The 23,817-nt window shown below is 43.5% G+C and overlaps 1 protein-coding gene across 1 annotated transcript in view; it reads right to left on the bottom strand.

The window, feature by feature from the left end:
- Nucleotides 1–676: 676 nt before the first annotated feature.
- Nucleotides 677–23,817, bottom strand: part of LOC141762810 (zinc finger protein GLI2-like) — a 60,851-nt gene continuing 37,710 nt past the window's right edge. The window contains exons 5-13 of the mRNA XM_074626887.1: nucleotides 17,857–18,033; nucleotides 16,880–17,118; nucleotides 16,675–16,785; nucleotides 13,839–13,982; nucleotides 12,598–12,747; nucleotides 8,932–9,096; nucleotides 8,123–8,401; nucleotides 5,102–5,450; nucleotides 677–4,970 (exon numbers count right to left, since the gene is read on the bottom strand). Coding sequence (XP_074482988.1) covers nucleotides 2,839–4,970; nucleotides 5,102–5,450; nucleotides 8,123–8,401; nucleotides 8,932–9,096; nucleotides 12,598–12,747; nucleotides 13,839–13,982; nucleotides 16,675–16,785; nucleotides 16,880–17,118; nucleotides 17,857–18,033 — 3,746 coding nt within the window. The 3' untranslated portion in view covers nucleotides 677–2,838. The remainder of the gene's footprint in view (nucleotides 4,971–5,101; nucleotides 5,451–8,122; nucleotides 8,402–8,931; nucleotides 9,097–12,597; nucleotides 12,748–13,838; nucleotides 13,983–16,674; nucleotides 16,786–16,879; nucleotides 17,119–17,856; nucleotides 18,034–23,817) is intronic.

The raw sequence follows: 23,817 nt of genomic DNA, 5'->3' as shown, positions 1-23,817 counted from the left end.
CTTGAATCGGGACTGTCAGTATTGACTTGGGACTTGACTTGAGATTTGCAGTCTTGACCCTAGTACTTGTCAGTCTTAAATTGAGACTTGACTCGGGACTGTCGGTCTTGACTTGGGACTTGACTTGAGACTTGACAGTCTTGACTCTTGACTTGACTTGGGACTTGACTTGGGACTTGATTGCAAAGACATGAAAACAATTACTTGGTCCCACTGTGGGAGGAATTAGCATTATGTAGCCTTGTTATAGTGCTGCAGTCTTGACTCGGGACTTGTCAGTCGTAACTCGGGACATGTCAGTCTTGACTTGTTCTAGGAGGAAGTAGCATGATGTAGCTTTGTTATAGTGCTTTACAACCTTGGAAGGAGGTTTTGCTGAATATAAACTGTGATTTTGACACAACAGACGACCGTTTTGTTTCTCATATCCTACCAGTGCCGTCTTTATTGAACCAGGATCGTTCCCGAAGCTTAACCGAGTTCTTCTTTTAACCACAATGATGACGACGTAGTTGAGTTGTAACCCAAACTGTGACCTTTCCTGAACCCTAACCAAGTAGTTTAGTTGTCTAAAGCTAACCAAACAACATATTTTATCGTTCACTTGGAAAACACCTCAGAAGCATCTTCATGAAGGACAACACGAACCATGTTTGTTTAAAAAAATCAATGTCAATATTGTATTTCTTAAAAATGTACAAATTATATTTACATTCAACCAGCACAACGAACTGGTACAACAATGTACAAAAGAAAACAAAGGTCGATCCTCTCCTCCGATTTATGCATGGGTTCATATAATCCAGTCACAGATCAAGTCTCTGATGGCCGACACTGAGACGTCACCGTTAATCTCAGCAGCAACGCAGCAATCAAATAATGGCTCACTGAGGACTGTAAAGTTGAAATGATGATGGAGGAAATAAACTCTCCTCGAGCAGAAATGACCAAAGTTCAGATCAAGTAATTGACAGTGTAAAACAAGTTGTTGTGTGATGGTACATTCCAAATATGCAGATATGCATTTACACATTTTAAATGTAATCATATGCACGGGATGCATATGTTTTGGCTGAGCCAGGCACTTAGTAAACTGATCTTACCGCTGCCTTGTACAACTGAACTGTTGTTTACGTCATATTTACTACCTAAGGCAAAACAAAAAAATACCCCAGAAATATGGCTTTTCAAAAAGATAGAAAACTGCCATTTTAAATAATGAAGAGACTGTACAAGGAAACAAGCGTCACACACTGCAGCCAACCCGTTCTCATTCCCAACGCAGAGCAACTGACGTAGGATTAATAGCGTGAGAGTCCGATAAGGGCGGACAGGAGGGGCCGGTGGACGGGTCAAACAAACAGGACTTTCAACCAAGAGACCGCTGTTAGTGGCCCGTGTGAAACTAAAAGTAACGTTGACTTGTTTTAGTCACGTGAGTCCTTAGGCAGTCGCTAGTCACTTTACTTCTTAGGCAGTCGCTAGTCACTTTACTTCTTAGGCAGTCGTAGTCACGTGAGTCCTTAGGCAGTCGGTAGTTACATGAGTCCTTAGGCAGTCGCCAGTCACGTGAGTTCTTAGGCAGTCGGTAGTCACATGAGTTCTTAGGTAGTCGCTAGTCACGTGAGTTCTTAGGTAGTCACTAGTCACGTGAGTCCTTAGGCAGTCGCTAGTCACACGAGTTCTTAAGCAGTCACTAGTAAGGTGAGTTTTTAGGCAGTCGGTAGTCATATGAGTCCTTAGGCAGTTGCTAGTCACGTGAGTTCTTAGGCAGTCGCTAGTCACGTGAGTTCTTAGGCAGTCGCTAGTCACGTGAGTTCTTAGGCAGTCGCTAGTCACGTGAGTTCTTAGGCAGTCGCTAGTCACGTGAGTTCTTAGGCAGTCGCTAGTCACGTGAGTTCTTAGGCAGTCGCTAGTCACGTGAGTTCTTAAGCAGTCACTAGTAAGGTGAGTTCTTAGGCAGTCGGTAGTCACGTGAGTCCTTAGGCAGTTGCTAGTCACGTGAGTTCTTAGGCAGTCGCTAGTCACGTGAGTTCTTAGGCAGTCGCTAGTCACGTGAGTTCTTAGGCAGTTGCTAGTCACATGAGTTCTTAAGCAGTCGCTAGTAAGGTGAGTTTTTAGGCAGTCGGTAGTCATGTGAGTCCTTAGGCAGTTGCTAGTCACGTGAGTTCTTAGGCAGTCGCTAGTCACGTGAGTTCTTAGGCAGTCGCTAGTCACGTGAGTTCTTAGGCAGTCGCTAGTCACATGAGTTCTTAAGCAGTCACTAGTAAGGTGAGTTCTTAGGCAGTCGGTAGTCACGTGAGTTCTTAGGCAGTTGCCAATCGCATGAGTTCTTAGGCAGTCGGTAGTCACGTGAGTTCTTAGGCAGTCGCTAGTCACGTGAGTTCTTAGGCAGTCGCTAGTCACGTGAGTTCTTAGGCAGTCGCTAGTCACATGAGTTCTTAAGCAGTCACTAGTAAGGTGAGTTCTTAGGCAGTCGGTAGTCACGTGAGTTCTTAGGCAGTTGCCAATCGCATGAGTTCTTAGGCAGTCGGTAGTCACGTGAGTTCTTAGGCAGTCACTAGTAAGGTGAGTTCTTAATCACTAGTAAGGTGAGTTCTTAGGCAGTCAGTAGTCATGTGCGTCGTTAGGCAGTGGCTAGTCACGTGATTCCTTAGGCAGTCGCTAGTCAGATTGCCTAAACCTGTGTACCCCTTGCATCTGTCTCCGATGCCGAGGGACACCAACCAAGCGGCGGTATTTGACGAGTTTGGAGTGAGAACGGGTTGTTTTGGCACACAGTCACATCAATTTTAAGTCTATTGTGCACTGAAAAGTTCTGCCGGAGAAAATAGTTCGCTACGACATTGAATCAAGGAACTTGCTCTCTTCTGCCAGAGCAGTCATCAACGAGCTCATGTCCCCAACGGCCATGTTCCCCGTCCCCACCGGCACCGAGGGCAACGTCACCGAGTTCCTGGGCGTTGTCAGGCGAGAGGAACTCTGGGACAAGCTCTGGAGCAGACCTGGACTCAGGGTTCCCGACATGAGGCTGGAGTGATCCCCATCGTCCAGCATGCTATCAAAGTCTATCTGCCCCTGCTCCAGTGCTGCGTTACAGTCTACAGTCCCGGAGGCCTGGTTGTTGCCTGGACTGGGAGGAGGTACAGTCACCACAGGAGAAACATAATGGTCCAAGTTCCCATTGGGCTCAAATACTTGAATCTGCCCTGTGTAGTACAAGGCATTGTCATCAGAGTTGTCGCTGCAATGAAGTGTTAAAACTCCACTGGGTAATTTGGAAGCAACATCCGGGGTAACGTTACTTGGGTGCCTTGTTTGCTGCATCACTTTTGGCCCTGAAAGGTGCAGGTTTAGAGATTTAGGTTCTGTTGGTGGCATTGGCTGGAGATGGCTCCCAGTTTGCAAGGGATTCTGGGAGGTCACGTTACAGTTCTGCTGCTCTGAAATCATTAATCCATCACAATCCTCAATTTTAACTTGCACAGGCTGAAATCCAGCATCAGCGAAGTGCATGTCCGCAGTCTCCATGTCAACTGGTTCCTGTTTGCATGTGAAGCTTAGCATGCTCCCGTTGAGTGCTGTAGTGTTATTACACGGTGGATAAGTGGTGTTACCGTTCTTATCATAAGGACTGATGCCTTTGTTGAACCTGTACTGAGAGCTAAGTGCTTCATTGAGATTTGATGACTGCTGGAATCTCAGCTGCTGGAAGCAGTTTGCTCCTGGTTCAGTATTCAGCTGTTTGCATCTCTGCTGCGTTGTGTTAACAAGGTTCTGAATCATCTGCTGGTTGGAGCTGAGATTGTTGTGCAAAGATCCAAAGTTCTGGTTTTGCTGGAGGACAGCCAGGTTCCCCCGGACCTGTAGTTTGGAGTAGTGCTGGCTGGCATCCATGGGTCCCAAAGAGACTTTGTTCCACTGGGCAAGTAAGTTGGATTTACTGTCCCTCGGTGAAGATGGACACATCTGTCGATGCTGCACTGGACCCATACTGGCCATCCTTCTCTGATAGTACAACTGCTCCTGGAGACTGGGGTTTCCTTTGAAATCTTGATTTGTTGACACTCTGTTGTTGTCAGTGCTGACGTCAGGTAGGTCTTCTTCAGGGATGTCATCTGTTATCATCCCCATGGTGACGTTCTCCGAAAGGCTGGGCGGTCGCAGGCTGTAAGGGTAGCGGTGGGGACTACCATCCGGTCGCATGCAGCCTTGCTGGGATAAATGTAGGCTATCTGCTGCAAGAGGCGGATGGGGCTGCATGGTCACCCCTCCACTCAGCGTGCCCATGCTGTTGTAGCGCTGCATTTGTGGCTGGCTAGAATAATCTATGGCCACGCGTCTCACAGGGTCGCTGGCTCGGCGGGAGATGCTGGACGGGACCTCATGGGGCATCAGGCTCCGCGTGGTATAGCTGCTGTACTGCCTGGAAGGCAGGCCTTTGTTGGTGGTGGAGGATTCCTGGGGGTACCCGTACAGTGCTGTTTGGGTCTTCAGACAAATTCGGTCCATGTATGGAAGAGGCGTAGGCGGTGCACCTCCAGTGGCAGCGGCGTATTTCGCCTTGAGGCGGTAGTGCTGGGCTGGGGTCAGGCTGAGAGGGCTGGGTAAACCCCTTCCTCCGCACCCTCCTGCTCCTCCGCTGCATCCCCCACACTGGCTGGCCTGACTGGAGCGCCGGGACATGTCTGCGGAGATGGGGTCATAGGAGTCGGCAGAGCTAAGGTTGCTGGGGCGGTTGGCACCGAACTGCGAGGCCTCGAGGCTTGAGCGCCGACTAGAGTAGCAAGGGGAGATGCCTGAGGAGCGGCGGCTGAGGGTGTAAACTGAGCTCAGGGTGCTGGAGGTGCTGTCACGGCGCTCTGAAAGGTTTTCCAGCAGAGTCGTTTTACCAGAGCACAGATCACCAAAGCCGGAACCAGGGAAGGACACCGGACCACCACCCATACTTGGACTCTCCAGGAGGGACCCTGTGAATGAAGACAGTAGACAGACAAATTTAGCAACTAGCTGGTGGACAAAGGGGAACATCTAGCAGCTAAAAAGTTTTTCTCAGGAGTTGGTGGAGACCAAACCAGCTTGTTCAGCTTTTCCCACTCACCGCTTGCTGGTATGGGTGGGAGCTTGGTGCCGAGGACCTGGGGTGTTGGGTTGCTGGCCCACCGACACGAGTCCCTCACTGTCTTCAGCTTCTCCTTCTTCAGATGCTCCAGGCACTGGCTGGTGCCGAACTGCTTTCGGAGGTGGAGACCCACCACCGCGACCCCGCCGGTGGAACCCTCACAGCCCAAGGACTCCACGAAGGGCAGGTCGTCCAGGGTGCTGAGGTCCCCCAGGCTTCCCCCGCTGTGCGCCGCCATTTCTACTCCACTGTCATTGTTGGTGGCACTGCCAAGTGGTGATGGCTCGCTGCTACATGATGACTGACCGCCAGGGCTGGACTGATACATCTAGAAAAGAGAAGGATGGATGGAAAACACAAGAAAGGGAGTGGGGGAAAGATAAAAAGAGCATGAGAGAAGCAGATCGCCCTAAAAACAGTTTGTCCTAACAGAGCAGAAGTGGAGCAGTGGTGAACATGAAGAACAGCTTAATTGTAAATAATGAGTGTTTTTTGGGGGGATGGGGTGAAGAGGTGGGGGGTGCACCGCAGATTACAGACTATCTTAGTCTGTCTGTGAATTAGAAATGTGCAGGATGAAAGGCTGCTTGAGCCAGAGAGCCAGAGAGCCAGAGAGCTAGGCCAATCATCACGACATGTGATCACGTTTCTTTCTTTCCAAAAACGGAGGAGCATTTAGGTGAAGCTTTGGCACCACGTTGACAGTTAGATTTACAGTAAAAACCACCTACTTTACGCATAAACGAAGATAAAAGGTCAGATTACACTAATATTCTCAAAGATATCAGGCTCATATTTTGACATTTTATTAATATTTACTCACAATAGTGTAAACATTATGAATAATCCCCCTTAGCTCTTACCTTAGAGCAGGGCTCAGCAACCTTTACTATCAAAAGAGACATTTTATAAAATAAATAATAATCTGTCCGGAGCCGCAAAACATCTTTATTCTCTAAATCTCAGATTTATTTTTTTTTCCTCAATGTGGTCCTAATACTCCGTCGCACCATAGACCTACAACAATGATAAATAAAATCCCCAGGGAGCCACTGGAGAGGAGCTGAAGAGACGCAGGTTGCTGACCGCTAACTTAGGACAATAACGGTTACATGTATCTCCCTGAAGCCTCGGCTTCCTCTCCGTCTCTAATATATTCACAGCTAAAAAGCGGTCTTGATCACGGCGTGATGGTCGGCTCTGTTTTCACAGAGCGCCGAAACCAATTCCCCGTGTTTGAATATTAATTGAGGAGTGTCTTTTATCCCGTTCAGGCTCTCTGACAGGTGTTTGATAGGTCTCTACTGGAGGTTTAAACTGCCCGTGTGTCATAGATGACATGCAGTGTGAGTGTATTATAGGTTAACGACTTCATGTAAAGATAAACCCATGATGAAGTTATTAAAGAAAGGCCAACAAATAAATACTATTATAAGGATAAGATGATGAAGACATGAGTACGTATTCTTTTACAGAAATAAATAAATACGTACATTTAAACATGAATGAATACTTTTACATTTTAATTTTGAATATATTTTAAATTAATAAATATTTTTTTCAATTAATGAAAAACAAACAAATAAATAAATAAAAGTGGAAATTAAATAGGAAATTAAATAAATAAAGACCAGCAAATAAATACAATTATAATGATAATATGATTAAAAAAAAACATGATTAAGTACCCTTTAAAAAGTAATCTGTACAAAAACAAATTTAACAATCCTGCTGCAGCTGATGATGAATAAGCTGCATTCACACATACGGAGGATAAAAGCTGGTAAAATTAAAAATAAATAGAATTTGCTATTAAATATACCAAGAAAATAATATTAAAATTGTTTCAGCAAAGGGAAAAAAATATAGAAAGAAATGTATTAATACATTTAAATAATATAATAAATACTTTTTAAATAAAAAAAAATATTTAAAAATTAATAAAATAAATAAATAAAAGGCAAAATAAATAGGAAAGTAAATAAATAGAGGAATTAATCTTTTGTTAATTCCTCTATTTATTTACTTTACTATTTATTTTTGCCTTTTATTTATTTATTTTTATTAAAGGCAAAACTAAATAGGAAAGTAAATAAATAGAGGAATTAATACAAAAGTAAATAAAGGCCAACAAATAAATACAGTCATAATAAGATGAACATGATTACGTATTGTTTTTTAAATTAATCTGTAAAAAGAATTGCAGCTGATGATGAAATGAGGACGGAAGCTGCAAAAATTAAAAATAAATAAAATAAATTTGCTATTAAATGTACCAAAAATAATATTAAAATTGAATAAAATAAATGCATTTATTTAAAAACGAATGAATATATTTAAAATTAAATTGTAAATACATTTAAATAAATAAATAATTATATATTTAAAATGAATGAAAAATACATAATAGGGAAAATGAAATAGGACCGTAAATAAATAGGGGAAATAATACAAAGGTAAATATATAAAGAAGCAAATTAAAATATAAATATTTTAGATCTTTTAATTAATGCAAACTTTTATTTTTTATATTATTTTTGGTACATTTAATGGCGTAAGAAAATACAAAAATAGCTACTGTAGTTTCCCATGGAGAGCTTCAGTGTTAATTTTCTGTCAGCTTTATTTTCTTATGGTCATTATCTTATGATGAACACAAGAAAGTAAATCTATCCATCTTTTTTCTGGACAGTATTCGTCTACTCGTGTATCAGGAGCTGCCAGATCCAAGTAGCACCAAGTCCTTCCTTATGTTTTACTGGTCATTATGTCGTTTGGGAATGGAACTGTTTACTTTGATGGAGTCAAATGGCGAAAGATGGTGAGAGATATGATAATAAGCTATAGGTGAGCTCACCTTAGCAAGGTCTGTCCACAAGGAAAGTCAGAACAGGGAGAGAAATGAAGACAATCAAGCAGCGAGCAGAAGAACGGCGTGCTGTTGTCACAATAAAAGGCAGAATAGTGAAGTTAGTACGGAGAAAGGTAACGCCATCTCACCACAGAGGTTTCCGTCTTGATGGATTTGACGTGCAGGTAGTCCTCCACGCCTCTGGGGGAGCTGTTGTCGGACATCTTGTCCTCCCTCTGGATTCGGTCTCTGTGACCCGCCTCGTTCTCGCCGTTCTCCCTGGGCGCCGGCGGCCTCGGCGGCATGTCGTTGCGCTGCTTCTTGGTGACGTGGGCCTCCGGGCCGTGGACCGTCTTCACGTGCTTCCTGAGAGAGCTGGGGTCGGTGTAGCGCTTGGTACAGCCGGGGATCTTACATACGTAGGGTTTCTACAGACACAAAGACATGCACAGATATTGATTCACGTTGATGCTTCTTAAATAACAAACAGAGAGTTTCCTGTGTCAATTTAAAAACCAAAAACCAACATGGAGACGGTCAAAAAGTAAGATGGAGATGACCAGTTTTTGTCCTCATTTCTAATCGCCGGTCGTCTCTTTATTATTCTTTGGTCTGCACACAGTAAACGTTGGCGTCCAGGTTTCTGTGTATGTGTGTGTTGGTGCAGTGACGGTGATGGATAAGCAGCGAGCTGCGCCGTCTGCAGGTGGTCGGAGGAGGGGGAGGGTGTGCATGATTCGCCCTAATGCATTGTGGGCCGTGGCGCTCATTCTGTCTACACCTCATTACTTACTCACAAACGTGTGCAGACAGACCACAAACATCCACACCTGTACGGAGGCAGCGTCTTAATACAGATATTAAGGCCACAGACAGGATGTGAACTCCGGTCACTTCCTGTCTGCAGCGGTTCGTCTCTCTGCGTGAGGGGAGGACAGTGTTGGTGGTGAAAACGCACCTCGTTGGAGTGCGTCCGGTTCTGGTGTTTGGCCCGGTCCGAGGCGTTGGAGAAGGCTTTGTTGCATCCTTCGTGCTCGCAGACGTACGGTTTCTCTCCGGTGTGCGAGCGCAGGTGTGTTTTGAGGTTCTCCAGACGGGAGTAGGCCTTAGAGCAGCCCTCGAACTGCAGACGGACACCAAAGAAACGCATTCAGTTATCATTTTTACCACCAAAAAGCTTGTTTTTATTACTATTATATTTTTAAATCATGTAGAGAACGCACCTTAAAGTGACGGACAAAACAGCACATTTACTTTACATTATGCTCTATTAAATACACTCTGGGTTTCTATTAAATACACTCTGTCTTTCTATTAAATACACTCTGGGTTTCTATTAAATACACTCTGTCTTTCTATTAAATACACTCTGGGTTTCTATTAAATACACTCTAGGTTTCTATTAAATACACTCTGGGTTTCTATTAAATACACTCTAGGTTTCTATTAAATACACTCTAGGTTTCTATTAAATACACTCTGGGTTTCTATTAAATACACTCTGTCTTTCTATTAAATACACTCTAGGTTTCTATTAAATACACTCTAGGTTTCTATTAAATACACTCTGGGTTTCTATTAAATACACTCTAGGTTTCTATTAAATACACTCTGGGTTTCTATTAAATACACTCTGGGTTTCTATTAAATACACTCTGTCTTTCTATTAAATACACTCTGGGTTTCTATTAAATACACTCTAGGTTTCTATTAAATACACTCTGTCTTTCTATTAAATACACTCTGGGTTTCTATTAAATACACTCTGTCTTTCTATTAAATACACTCTGGGTTTCTATTAAATACACTCTGTCTTTCTATTAAATACACTCTGTCTTTCTATTAAATACACTCTGGGTTTCTATTAAATACACTCTGGGTTTCTATTAAATACACTCTGTCTTTCTATTAAATACACTCTGGGTTTCTATTAAATACACTCTGGGTTTCTATTAAATACACTCTGGGTTTCTATTAAATACACTCTGTCTTTCTATTAAATACACTCTGTCTTTCTATTAAATACACTCTGGGTTTCTATTAAATACACTCTGTCTTTCTATTAAATACACTCTGTCTTTCTATTAAATACACTCTGGGTTTCTATTAAATACACTCTAGGTTTCTATTAAATACACTCTGTCTTTCTATTAAATACACTCTGTCTTTCTATTAAATACACTCTGTCTTTCTATTAAATACACTCTGGGTTTCTATTAAATACACTCTGGGTTTCTATTAAATACACTCTAGGTTTCTATTAAATACACTCTAGGTTTCTATTAAATACACTCTGGGTTTCTATTAAATACACTCTAGGTTTCTATTAAATACACTCTGGGTTTCTATTAAATACACTCTGGGTTTCTATTAAATACACTCTGTCTTTCTATTAAATACACTCTGGGTTTCTATTAAATACACTCTAGGTTTCTATTAAATACACTCTGTCTTTCTATTAAATACACTCTGGGTTTCTATTAAATACACTCTGTCTTTCTATTAAATACACTCTGGGTTTCTATTAAATACACTCTGTCTTTCTATTAAATACACTCTGGGTTTCTATTAAATACACTCTAGGTTTCTATTAAATACACTCTGTCTTTCTATTAAATACACTCTGGGTTTCTATTAAATACACTCTGTCTTTCTATTAAATACACTCTGGGTTTCTATTAAATACACTCTGTCTTTCTATTAAATACACTCTGGGTTTCTATTAAATACACTCTAGGTTTCTATTAAATACACTCTGTCTTTCTATTAAATACACTCTGGGTTTCTATTAAATACACTCTGGGTTTCTATTAAATACACTCTGGGTTTCTATTAAATACACTCTGGGTTTCTATTAAATACACTCTGGGTTTCTATTAAATACACTCTGGGTTTCTATTAAATACACTCTGTCTTTCTATTAAATACACTCTGGGTTTCTATTAAATACACTCTGTCTTTCTATTAAATACACTCTGGGTTTCTATTAAATACACTCTGTCTTTCTATTAAATACACTCTGGGTTTCTATTAAATACACTCTGGGTTTCTATTAAATACACTCTGTCTTTCTATTAAATACACTCTGGGTTTCTATTAAATACACTCTGGGTTTCTATTAAATACACTCTGGGTTTCTATTAAATACACTCTGTCTTTCTATTAAATACACTCTGGGTTTCTATTAAATACACTCTAGGTTTCTATTAAATACACTCTGTCTTTCTATTAAATACACTCTAGGTTTCTATTAAATACACTCTGGGTTTCTATTAAATACACTCTAGGTTTCTATTAAATACACTCTGGGTTTCTATTAAATACACTCTGGGTTTCTATTAAATACACTCTGGGTTTCTATTAAATACACTCTAGGTTTCTATTAAATACACTCTAGGTTTCTATTAAATACACTCTGGGTTTCTATTAAATACACTCTAGGTTTCTATTAAATACACTCTGGGTTTCTATTAAATACACTCTAGGTTTCTATTAAATACACTCTAGGTTTCTATTAAATACACTCTGGGTTTCTATTAAATACACTCTGGGTTTCTATTAAATACACTCTAGGTTTCTATTAAATACACTCTAGGTTTCTATTAAATACACTCTAGGTTTCTATTAAATACACTCTAGGTTTCTATTAAATACACTCTGGGTTTCTATTAAATACACTCTGGGTTTCTATTAAATACACTCTGGGTTTCTATTAAATACACTCTGGGTTTCTATTAAATACACTCTGTCTTTCTATTAAATACACTCTGGGTTTCTATTAAATACACTCTGGGTTTCTATTAAATACACTCTAGGTTTCTATTAAATACACTCTGGGTTTCTATTAAATACACTCTGGGTTTCTATTAAATACACTCTAGGTTTCTATTAAATACACTCTAGGTTTCTATTAAATACACTCTGGGTTTCTATTAAATACACTCTAGGTTTCTATTAAATACACTCTGGGTTTCTATTAAATACACTCTAGGTTTCTATTAAATACACTCTAGGTTTCTATTAAATACACTCTAGGTTTCTATTAAATACACTCTGTCTTTCTATTAAATACACTCTGGGTTTCTATTAAATACACTCTAGGTTTCTATTAAATACACTCTGGGTTTCTATTAAATACACTCTAGGTTTCTATTAAATACACTCTAGGTTTCTATTAAATACACTCTAGGTTTCTATTAAATACACTCTGGGTTTCTATTAAATACACTCTGGGTTTCTATTAAATACACTCTAGGTTTCTATTAAATACACTCTGGGTTTGTCTCCTGTCGATCAACATTTTTAACAATTTCAATCAATCAATTAACCCAGAAACATAATCTGCAGATGGATCGATATTGACAATAATCAGCATTACTTCTTATTTTGTTGTACCCAAATGTAAGTACTTGTACTCGGTCTGAATAACAGTAGTATCGGTGCATCCCTAAGTGCAATGAGTAGAAGACGAAAGACATCTTCCGTCCTGCCGTCCCCGGGGGGCGGGGGAGGGGGGGTGTTTCTGTGAGTAAAACTACACGTATGTGTGCAGATAAACATGTTGGGTGTTTAGAGCGTGCGAGCCCGGCGCCCTCCCGGGGGGGCGAGGCCATCCGTTACCCACCGTGCACTTGTGTGGTTTCTCCCCCGTGTGCCGGCGCATGTGAACCACCAGCATGTACTGAGCTTTGAAGGGCTTCTGCTCCCGCGAACACTCGTCCCAGCGGCACACAAACTCCTTCTTCTCGCCGTGGATGTGGTCGTTATTGATGTGCTGTGGGACGCACGCACACACACACACACACACACACACACACACGCACACACACACACACACACACACACACACACACACACACACACACACAGACACACAGATAGGAAGTGAGGGAGTTGTCCACTAAGAGGCTCTCATGTTGTTCTCGGCCGGCTTTTTACTATAGAAATCCATCTTATCAGTGTAACTCTCAGAGGGAGGCTGCAGACGGCTCTCACACTAATTAGCTGAAATTCAAATACTCACATTTAAAGTTTTATTTTCTTAAAACAATCTGCAGAGTTAAGTCAATTTGTCTTGATGCTATTGAAGCGACTTGTCTTATATTATTATATTATTATTATTATTATTAGAGCTGTCAATCGATTAAAACAGTTAATTGCATAATCAACATATTTTATTTATTTATTTTTAATTTATATTATTTTTTAGTCGTGCAGAAATAATAAAAAATAAATAAAAATAAATAAATAAATGCAAAAATAAATCTCAAAATTAATAAAATAATACAAAATAAATACATTGGAAAATTATACCAAGGAGTAAATAAATAATGGAATGAAAAAAAAGATAAATAAATAAAGAAGCACTTTAAAATAGAAATATCAATTAATGTCACATTTGATCAATTAATTAATGGCTACATTTAATTTATTAAATTGATTTCCAATAATAAATATATACATATATTTACATAAAGCTGCATATTTGCCCCCTTATTAAATACTTCCTTTAAGGTACATTTTGAACAGATAAAAAAAATGTGTGATTAATCACGATTAACTATTTTAATCAATTCACAACCCTAATATTTACATTTTATATTTTTACTCCACTATTTGATTTGACAGCTTCAGTTACTAGTTACTTTGCGTATTCAGATTATTAATAGAAATTACATTATACATTGTGATGTATTATCAGTTTAAGTTAATGAATTAATAAATATAATTCAATAATATAATATAGATTATTCTGCATAATGAGTACTTTTGATACTTTTAAGTATATTTTGATGCTGGAGGAGGAGGAGGAGGATCTGAACTGATGATGATGATGATGAAGGTCAAACACGACCAGAGCCTTACATGGACCAGCTGCTCTTGCGTGTCGTACTCTTTGCTGCAGGCCTCCCAGTGACAGTTGGTCTCGTAGACGGCCTCGGGCTCCTGCTTACAGTCGTCACGGTCCACGTCGTCCTTCAGGTCCAACGAGCCGCCGCGATGATGGTTCTGTGGACGGATCAAACGGCGTCAGTGTTTACCGAGAACATCTGGAACCGTTTACTGTCGTTATAGGAGTTAGATTCATACAGTCTGTTTGAGCTGATATGAAATTACAGATTCATCATCCGTCCCGCTTCACTGCAGTTAAAGAGGTCGCCGAACATTTGTTTTGACAACCTGGAACCACTAAGAACACACATGTGACTCGTGTTTACAGCTCCTGCTTCTCTCCTTGTAATCACACAACCAGAACCAAACACAGAGAAACCCACCACGTCATCGCTGTGTTTCAGTCAGCAGGGTCGGGACACGTTTCAGAGTCGGTCAGCAGGGTCGGGACACGTTTCAGAGTCGGTCTGCAGGGTCGGGACACGTTTCAGAGTCGGTCTGCAGGGTCGGGACACGTTTCAGAGTCGGTCTGCAGGGTCGGGACACGTTTCAGAGTCGGTCTGCAGGGTCGGGACACGTTTCAGAGTCGGTCTGCAGGGGTCGGGACACGTTTCAGAGTCGGTCTGCAGCGTCGGGACACGTTTCAGAGTCGGTCTGCAGCGTCGGGACACGTTTCAGAGTCGGTCTGCAGGGTCGGGACACGTTTCAGAGTCGGTCTGCAGGGGTCGGGACACGTTTCAGAGTCGGTCTGCAGCGTCGGGACACGTTTCAGAGTCGGTCTGCAGGGTCGGGACACGTTTCAGAGTCGGTCTGCAGGGTCGGGACACGTTTCAGAATCGGTCTGCAGGGGTCGGGATACGTTTCAGAGTCGGTCTGCAGGGGTCGGGACACGTTTCAGAGTCGGTCTGCAGCGTCGGGACACGTTTCAGAGTCGGTCTGCAGGGTCGAGACACGTTTCAGAGTCGGTCTGCAGGGTCGAGACACGTTTCAGAGTCGGTCTGCAGGGTCGAGACACGTTTCAGAGTCGGTCTGCAGGGGTCGGGACACGTTTCAGAGTCGGTCTGCAGGGGTCGGGACACGTTTCAGAGTCGGTCTGCAGGGTCGAGACACGTTTCAGAGTCGGTCTGCAGGGTCGAGACACGTTTCAGAGTCGGTCTGCAGGGTCGGGACACGTTTCAGAGTCGGTCTGCAGGGGTCGGGACACGTTTCAGAGTCGGTCTGCAGGGGTCGGGACACGTTTCAGAGTCGGTCTGCAGGGGTCGGGACACGTTTCACTGTCAGTCAGTCCTAATTTTCTAAAAAAGTCCTCACTTTCTAAGAATGTCCTAACTTTATAAAAAAGTCCTACGTTTTCAAAAATGTCCTAATTTTCCGAGATGTCCTCAGCGTCCCAAAAGTGTCCTTACTTTCCAAAATGTTCAAACTTTCCTTAAATGTCCCTTATTAGCATGTCCTCACTGTCCATAAAGTCCTTTTCACTTTGACAGAAATGTCCTCACTTTAAAAACGTCTAAAGTTGTCCTCACAGAGACAGTTGTATGAGAGCACACATGTGAGACATGAACTGACACACAGCTCGTCCCCGGCTTCCTGCACACCTACACGCACACCAACACACACCTACACACACCTACACACACCTACACACACCAACACACACCTACACACACCTACACACACCAACACACACCTACACACACCAACACACACCTACACACACCTACACACACCTACACACACCAACACACACCTACACACACCTACACACAGACCTACACACACACCTACACACACACCTACACACACCTACACACACCTACACACACACCTACACACACCTACACACACCTACACACACCTACACACACCAACACACACCTACACACACCTACACACAGACCTACACACACACCTACACACACCTACACACACACCTACACACACCTACACACCTACTGTGCACACAGCTACACACCCAACGTGCTGACGGCAGCATGTTTGTCTCTGCCCCGTGCACGCTGTCTTCATTAATTGTGGCGGCCCCCAGACGCCGCCGCGCTCCTCCGTCCTCATGCATCAACACCTCGCTGCTCGCTGCTCGCTGCTCGCTGCTTGCTGCTCGCCGCTCGCTGCCGGAGAGGAGCCGCAGATTTGTCAAGAGGAGAGAAAAAGCTCCTCAGATGACAATAAAGCCCGGCCGATAACTCATGAAAATGAAGTGCCGTGGCACAGTTTACAGTGGACGGGGGGGACGGAGAGGGGACAGCCAACGAATGGATGCTAAGCTCTTATCAGGGGGACTTTTTCTGTTTTACAAGCGGGTCACGAGAGGCTGCGTGGGGCCCCTGGGGGCCACAAGTCACGCCGTGGATCAGCAGTAACCGCAGGGCATGATCACAACTTTACAGACATGTCCTCACATATCAAAACTGTCCTTTCCTTAGACAATGTTTTCACTTTCCAACTGCTTTCAAATGTCTTTCTAGAAATGTCCACAATTTACAAAAGATGTCCTCTCTTTCCAAATAATGTCCAAACTTTACAAATCATCCTGACGTTCCAAACACTGCCCAAAATGTTTTGACCGTCCAACAATGTCCTCACTTTATAAAATGTCCTCACATGCCAAAAGTGTCCTCAAATGTCTCAATGTCTTCATCAGCCAGAGACCGTTGTTATTACTGTAACGTACGACCGTCTTTTCATTTCGGAAACAAAAGAATTCAAATCAACATTTAGTCGACGAGGATCTGAAGTCTGTCCTCACTACATACAGGACAATAAAGACATTTATTATCGTCTTTCATACCGGTGAACAAGGAGACAACGGCCTCAGTCCGTCTACTTCGATCTTGACCTTTGACCTCTTGGTGATCATGGGGTCGACCGAGCTGCTGACTGCCGAGTCGCCGCCGTGGTTCTGAGGAGAGGAGATGAATCAGAACCGCTCCGCATCAAACACAATCAGAGGACTTCCTTTAGAGAACAGTAAACATCATGACGTGTGTTTTTACCTTCGCCAGGTCGCTGTTGTGGGCGGCGGCGGGCAGCGAGGAGAGGCCGAGGCCCGGCTGGCGGCCGCAGAAGGAAGGCGGAGCCTGGATGAGCGGCGGCGTGTGGCCGAAGGCGCCGAGCCCTCGCTGATGGGAGAGCAGCTGCTGGTACGCCACGGGGTTGATGGGGTGATGGAACGGGAAGGACGGGCTGCGGGGAGCGAGGACACAAAACGCCAAGGTGACCTTCAAAAGGTGACCTTCAGATTCACATCGGACCGGAGGGAAGGAAATAAGGATGTAGGAAGGGAAACAAGGAGGTAGAGAAGGAAAGGAGAGGGCAAGGACATGAGGTAGAGGGAAGGACGGGCTGCAGGGAGCGAGGACACAAACACCGGGACGCTAACGTGACCTTCAGATTCACATCAGACCAGAGGGAAGGAAATAAGGATGTAGGAAGGAAATAAGGAGGTAGAGAAGGGAAAGAAGGGCAAGGGAAGGAAATAAGGATGTAGGAAGGAAAACAAGGAGGTGGAGAAGGAAAGGAGAGGAAAGGACGGGCTGCAGGGAGCGAGGAGACAAACACCGGGACGCTAATGTGACCTTCAGATTGGGATTAACTGGGATTATTTGAGGAGGAAGCAACGGAGGAAATACAAGGAGGCAGAGAAGGAAAGGAGAGAAAGAAACAAGGGTGTAGGAGGTATGGAGGAAAGGGAGAGGCTAGGGAAGGAAATGAGGATGTAGGGAGGAAAACAAGGCAGTAAGGAAGGAAACGAAAGGGAGGGAAATAAGGACGTAAGGAGAAATACAAGGAGGTAGAGAAGGAAAGGACAGGGAAGGGAAGGAAATGAGGATGTAGGAAGGAAACCAAGGAGGTAGAAAAGGAAAAACAAATGAACGAAGTAAGGAAAGGAAGGAGGAAACAAATATTAAAGGTCAGAAACAAGGTGTGTCTCTCCAGGTGACTCACCTGAGCCCGCCCACCGACAGGTGACCGTAGGAGCTGCTGGCGGCCGAGCTGGAGCGCGAGTTGTTGATGTAGGCGACCAGCGAGTTGGGCGACGTGCGGATCATCGTCTGGAGGTCGATGCTGGCGTCCGACAGCGGCGAGATGGACAGCGCCCTCTTCCTGCCGAGCCGCGGCGTCAGTCTGGGGCCGGAGAACCGCGACACTGTGGACGATGCAAAGGTGAGAACTCCATTACCCAGAGAGCTTTGCTCCTGCTGCCTCAAATACAGAACATGTGGATTCATCCGCCGCTGAAAATAGTCCCTCGAACTCTAACCCTGAAAAATATCTGTCAAATATGGAAAACATGAGCTGTAAAAAATCTGAAAATACAGAAAAATTCTGTAAAAAATCTGAAAATACAGAAAAATTCTGTAAAATATCTAAAATATGGAAAAAATTCTGTCAAATATCTAAAATACGGAAACAAATCTATAAAATATCTAAAATAAGGAAAAAAATATCTAAAAATATGGAAAGAAATATCTGTAAAATATCTAATATCTGCTGCCACAAATCCAGCACCACATGTGGATTCATCCGCCGCTGAAAATAGTCCCTCACAAACGCCCTAATTATTCCTCCATCTGTTTCAGGTAATGATCAGAGTTTGTAAATATTAAACTACATATTCATGAGCTCTTTTTAAGCCATAAAAACATCAAAGTTTATTTGTTTTAAAGCTCCTGTATGATTTTAAAGGTGTCCACAGAGAGCTGGTGTTAATGTGACAGAGGTGATGAATGCTGCTCCTCTTCCTCCCCTCTGACTCTCTAAACACTCTCCATCTAAAAGAACGACTCCTGAGATCCAAACAGTCGCCTCCTCGTGTCACACGCCGCCGTTATTTCAGGATGGAGGAGGCGTGATGGATGCCGCCGCAGCCTCCCCGCGACACCCTGAACCCCCGACGGACGCAGAACAACCGTATCAACGAGCTCCACGTCGACTCACAGCTGATCCACAAAACAATCTGTTCACGGTGACGGAGACTGAGCCTGACGGAGGAGAGATCACGGAGTCCCCACGCGGCACAAAATCCACCAAAACGAACTTTCTTTAGAAACATCAACAACTCCCATGATCCCGCGCTGCTTCACAGAAAGAACTCTGAAAAATAATATGGCACTTTATGCAAAATCATATTTAGTTAAATGTCTTTCTGCAATAATTTACTGTAAGTTACTTTTGTGTCTCTACAAATATTATTAATTACTCTTAAAAACATTTAACCACATGCTTAATAACAAAAAACACATAGAGTGACGACTGATTTCTGCAATCTCATATTTCTTCTTTCATTTAATCTTAAATTATTTGTATTTTTAAAGATGAACTTTTAAATATCTAAAACTATAGAAAGAAATATCTGTTAAATATTTAAAAATACAGAAAAAAATATTTGCAAAATATTTAAAAATAAAAAAAATATCTCTAAAATATCCAAAAATATGGAAAAATATCTATAAATATAAAAAAATACAGAAAAAAAATTCTATAAAATATCTAAAAATACAGAAAAAAAATCTGTAGAATATCTAAAAGTACAGAAAATATCTGTAAATGATCTAAAATACGGAAAAAAATCTATAAAATATCAGTAAAATATCTCTCCTTCTTGTCTGTATGGAAACCAGTGCGGCTCTGACATCTGCCCACATGTGGCGACCCCATTAACATTCAGACATAACTAATCAATCTCCCCTCAGTAATGAGTTCAGATTAACATCAGCCAGTCGGATGGTAAATGAGGGCGATTTACAGAGAATTGATCTCAACGGCGAGGGAAACGTATGCAGAGCGACCGGAGCGATCGGATCGATCAGAGCGATGAAATGAGATTCAAGCAGAGACGACTTCCTGTTTGTTTACTGGAGTTCTTTCTAATCAGTTACTCTGTTGATCAACGGTCCAATGGTAACGGCCCAACGGTAACGGCCCAACGGTAACGGTCCAACGGTAACAGTCCAACGGTAACGGTCCAATGCTAATGGTCCAATGGTAACGGTCCAACGGTAACGGTCTAATGGTAACAGTCCAACGGTAACGGTCCAACGGTAACGGTCCAATGGTAACGGTCCAATGGTAACGGTCCAACGGTAACGGTCCAACGGTAACGGTCCAATGGTAACGGTCCAATGGTAACGGTCCAACGGTAACGGTCCAACGGTAACGGTCCAACGGTAACGGTCCAATGGTAACGGTCCAATGGTATACCTTTAAGATCTAAACATGCTGTATACAGCCAGTGAGTGTCTGTAAACTCTGCCACCCTGGACATTATGACAACCGTTATAAAGAACGTGTTCGGGAGCCGAAGCACATCTGGCGTGGATCAAACTTCCTGTCACAGTTCTTCCTCGCCGTCTGATCGTCCCCACCGACTCATTCTGCTTTGTTTGCTTTCACTGGCGTCCTTAATGACGGGGGACTAAAAGGTTGTTTCTAAGTATATCCTCCGGTACAAATCTCTAACATATGTCATCTGTTGAGAGACTTTCGGCGGGCGGCGGTGGCGTCTCTGTCCTGGGACATATGGAATTTGAATGATGATAAAACAAATCCACAGAAGAGGAAGAACATCAGCGCTGCTTCTCCTGGGACGTCTCAGCTCGCCAGCTTTATTACCAGAGACATTACCGTTCAGGAGGCTGCTGTCAGGGGACGCTAATTTGGACATTTAAGCAGCTAAAGTTGAGCTGCGGTTGACGGTGATGGTGGCGTTAGGGAGGGAGGAGGGGGGGTGTGGCGGATCAGGTGTGTTTTTTAGTTAGCGGCGATGGCGATGGCGATGGCGATGGCGATGGCGATGGCGATGGCGGCGGCGGCTCAGGACCAGCAGCCGTATTCATCTCTGTTACTTCCTCTGACCTCTGGGGAGATGTGTTTATTAATGTGCCACTTCCCCTGATAAATGGACCAATGGAAGAGCCCGGCTCCACTCGCTCGCCTCCTCCCCGCCGCCGCCTCCTCCGTTGTGATTTATATGAGCGGCCGCCGCTGAGAGGGTTTGGACTGGTGTGTGCTGCAGCCCCCCCGCCCCCCCCGAGGCCCTCGGTGCCACTGTGGTCTGTACGTAACTGAACTGTTGGAGAGCAGAAGGCGGCGGGTTCAAACGACGCCACAGCTGCTGCTGGGAGGAGAAGAAGAAGAAGTACTCCGTCCTCCTCCGACCGGCAGCCTAAAGGGCCGTACCGCTGCTTTTATCTGCTGTGCATGCACGCACAAATACCGTGCACGACTGGGAAACCTTTTCCCAAAGCAGCACACGGAGGAAGCAGGAGCGCTTCAGAACGACGCCATAGATTCAACGTGTAAATAGACACGAATTTCCCTTTTAACAACGTGTTATACGTGCGTTCTGCTCAAGTCTTTTCAAAATAAAACTACTTAGTTAGGTTTAGGAAAAGATGGTGGTTTGGGTTAAAAGAACTACAGCCGGCATTATTTGATCCACTTTGTTTTTGTATTTATTTTATTAATTATTATTATTTTATTTTATTATTATTTTATTTATTATTATATATTTTTTTAATTAATTTGTATTATTATTATGACAGCTTTATTTGCAACCTTTATTTAATTGTTTTTGTATTTTATTTTATTATCTATTATTTTATTTATTATTATTATTATTATTATGATTATCATTTTTTTCTCGTTTTTGAATACTTCAATTTACGGCCCTATAACCCGTCAAACTGTTATAACCTGTCAAACTGTTATAACCTGTAGTGATGAAGTGACATAAAGGAAGTGAAAGGAAACCAGAGGTCACTTCCTCTCCTCTAGAGGTCACTTCCTCTCCTCTCGAGGTCACTTCCTCTCCTCTCGAGGTGTAGAGGAGTAAAGCGTTTGTCCACTTGGCAGCTGAAGCGATGTTTCCTCTCACAGTCTCAGTGAATAACTGAACGATGACATGGTAGAGACGGAGCCAAGCGTTTGTTTTGGCCTCAGCGTCTGCACAGCGTCGGGGACGGCTGGAGACAAAGTTATGACAGCTTTAGTGCGCCGGGGCTGGACGGCGTGTCACTGCTGGACGGCGTCTCGCTGCTGGACGGCGTCTCGCTGCTGGACGGCTTCACGCTGCTGGACGGCGTGTCGCTGCCGGACGGCGTGTCGCTGCCGGACGGCGTCTCGCTGCCGGACGGACTCTCTCTGCAGGACTTCCTCTTTCTGCCGGACTTCCTCTCTCTGCAGGACTTCCTCTCTCTGCCGGACTTCCTCTCTCTGCCGGACTTCCTCTCGCTGCCGGACTTCCTCTCTCTGCCGGACTTCCTCTCGCTGCCGGACTTCCTCTCTCTGCCGGACTTCCTCTCTCTGCCGGACTTCCTCTCTCTCTTCAGGACTTCCTCTCGCTGCCGGACTTCCTCTCTCTGCCGGACTTCCTCTCTCTCTGCCGGACTTCCTCTCTCTGCCGGACTTCCTCTCTCTCTTCAGGACTTCCTCTCGCTGCCGGACTTCCTCTCTCTGCCGGACTTCCTCTCTCTCTGCCGGACTTCCTCTCTCTGCCGGACTTCCTCTCTCTCTTCAGGACTTCCTCTCGCTGCCGGACTTCCTCTCTCTGACTTTCAGGGTTTGAACTTTTATTTAGTTTCAGTCCAGACCTTGTTTTCTATCTTTTCTTTGTGCAGACATTTCCTTCATTTCCTTCTATGTGGTACCGATACGTGGCGTCCAGAAATATAACCATGAACAGGAAGTGACAGTGAGCAGAGAGAGAGAGGACGTTAAGCTGTTGACTCTCTGGCGTTCATCATCAGACATGGCGACCCCTTTTAAGGTGCAGAGCGGAGAGCGCCGGATCAAAAGCAGGCGTTTATTACAACGAGTAGACTAAAAGAAGCGCCCGTCGACGGCGTTCACTGGAAATGTCACGGCGCCACAATAAGTCCTGGGTGTTTATGGAGAAGTGCTGGCTCAGGGAGGAATGCGGTGCTACCTGAAGGCCGTTTGAAGTCGTTGGACATGAAAAATGTATCCAAGGCTTTTTTTTATTCATACGCCTCTCCTGTGATCTTTGTTTCATCATCCACCTGGACCCCGACGCACCTGAGAGGAATCTCATTCTGCTGAACCAGAGACGGAGCACGGTGGCCACCTCGCCACGAGCTGCCATTCAACCTCCCTCCTAACGAAACGCTTAACGAAGCACGCCGAGTGTTATCTTCAGTTTCCTGTAGTGTTGAGAGAAGTGTCCGTGGTTGTAGCAGGAAAGCCTACACACAGTTTGGACGTCGTCTTTTGATGAATTACGGTACTTAAAGAGCCGTATTTGCAGTTTCTCTGGCCTGCAACACCTGCACAATGTCACTGAAAGCAAATCACGTTTTAAAAAAAACAAAAGCTGATGTTCTCTTTCAGTTTTCTGCGACAGTAAACTGAATATAATTTTGGTTTCAGTCCGAAAAAAAATTCTATATATTTGTTTTATTTAATTTTTTTATCGTTTTATTCATGTTGTGACATCTCTGATTTATCTGGTAAACAAACACAAAATAATGAAACTGTCTAAAAGAGAAAGAAGCTGTTTAAAACGCATCAACTGTGTTAGAATTAGACTGTTGTTTAAAAAGTGTTCTGCAAGTCACAAGTAAGTCTCAAGTCTTTGAACTCAAGTCCCAATTCAAGGCTGACAAGTCCCAATTAAAGTCCCAATTCAAGGTTGACAAGTCCCAATTAAAGTCCCAATTCAAGGCTGACAAGTCCCAATTAAAGTCCCAATTCAAGGCTGACAAGTCCCAATTAAAGTCCCAAGTCTAGTTCCAATTCAAGGCTGACAAGTCCCAAGTCTAGTCCCAATTCAAGGCTGACAAGTCCCAAGTCTAGTCCCAATTCAAGGCTGACAAGTCCCAATTACAGTCCCAGGTAAAGTCTCAAGTCCAGTCTCAAGTCCCAATTCAAGGCTGACAAGTCCCAATTACTGTCCCAAGTCTAGTCACAATTC

Source organism: Sebastes fasciatus, chromosome 24, assembly GCF_043250625.1.
Source record: "Sebastes fasciatus isolate fSebFas1 chromosome 24, fSebFas1.pri, whole genome shotgun sequence".
NCBI lineage: Eukaryota > Metazoa > Chordata > Actinopteri > Perciformes > Sebastidae > Sebastes > Sebastes fasciatus.
This window is presented reverse-complemented; position numbering and strand designations above follow the sequence as displayed.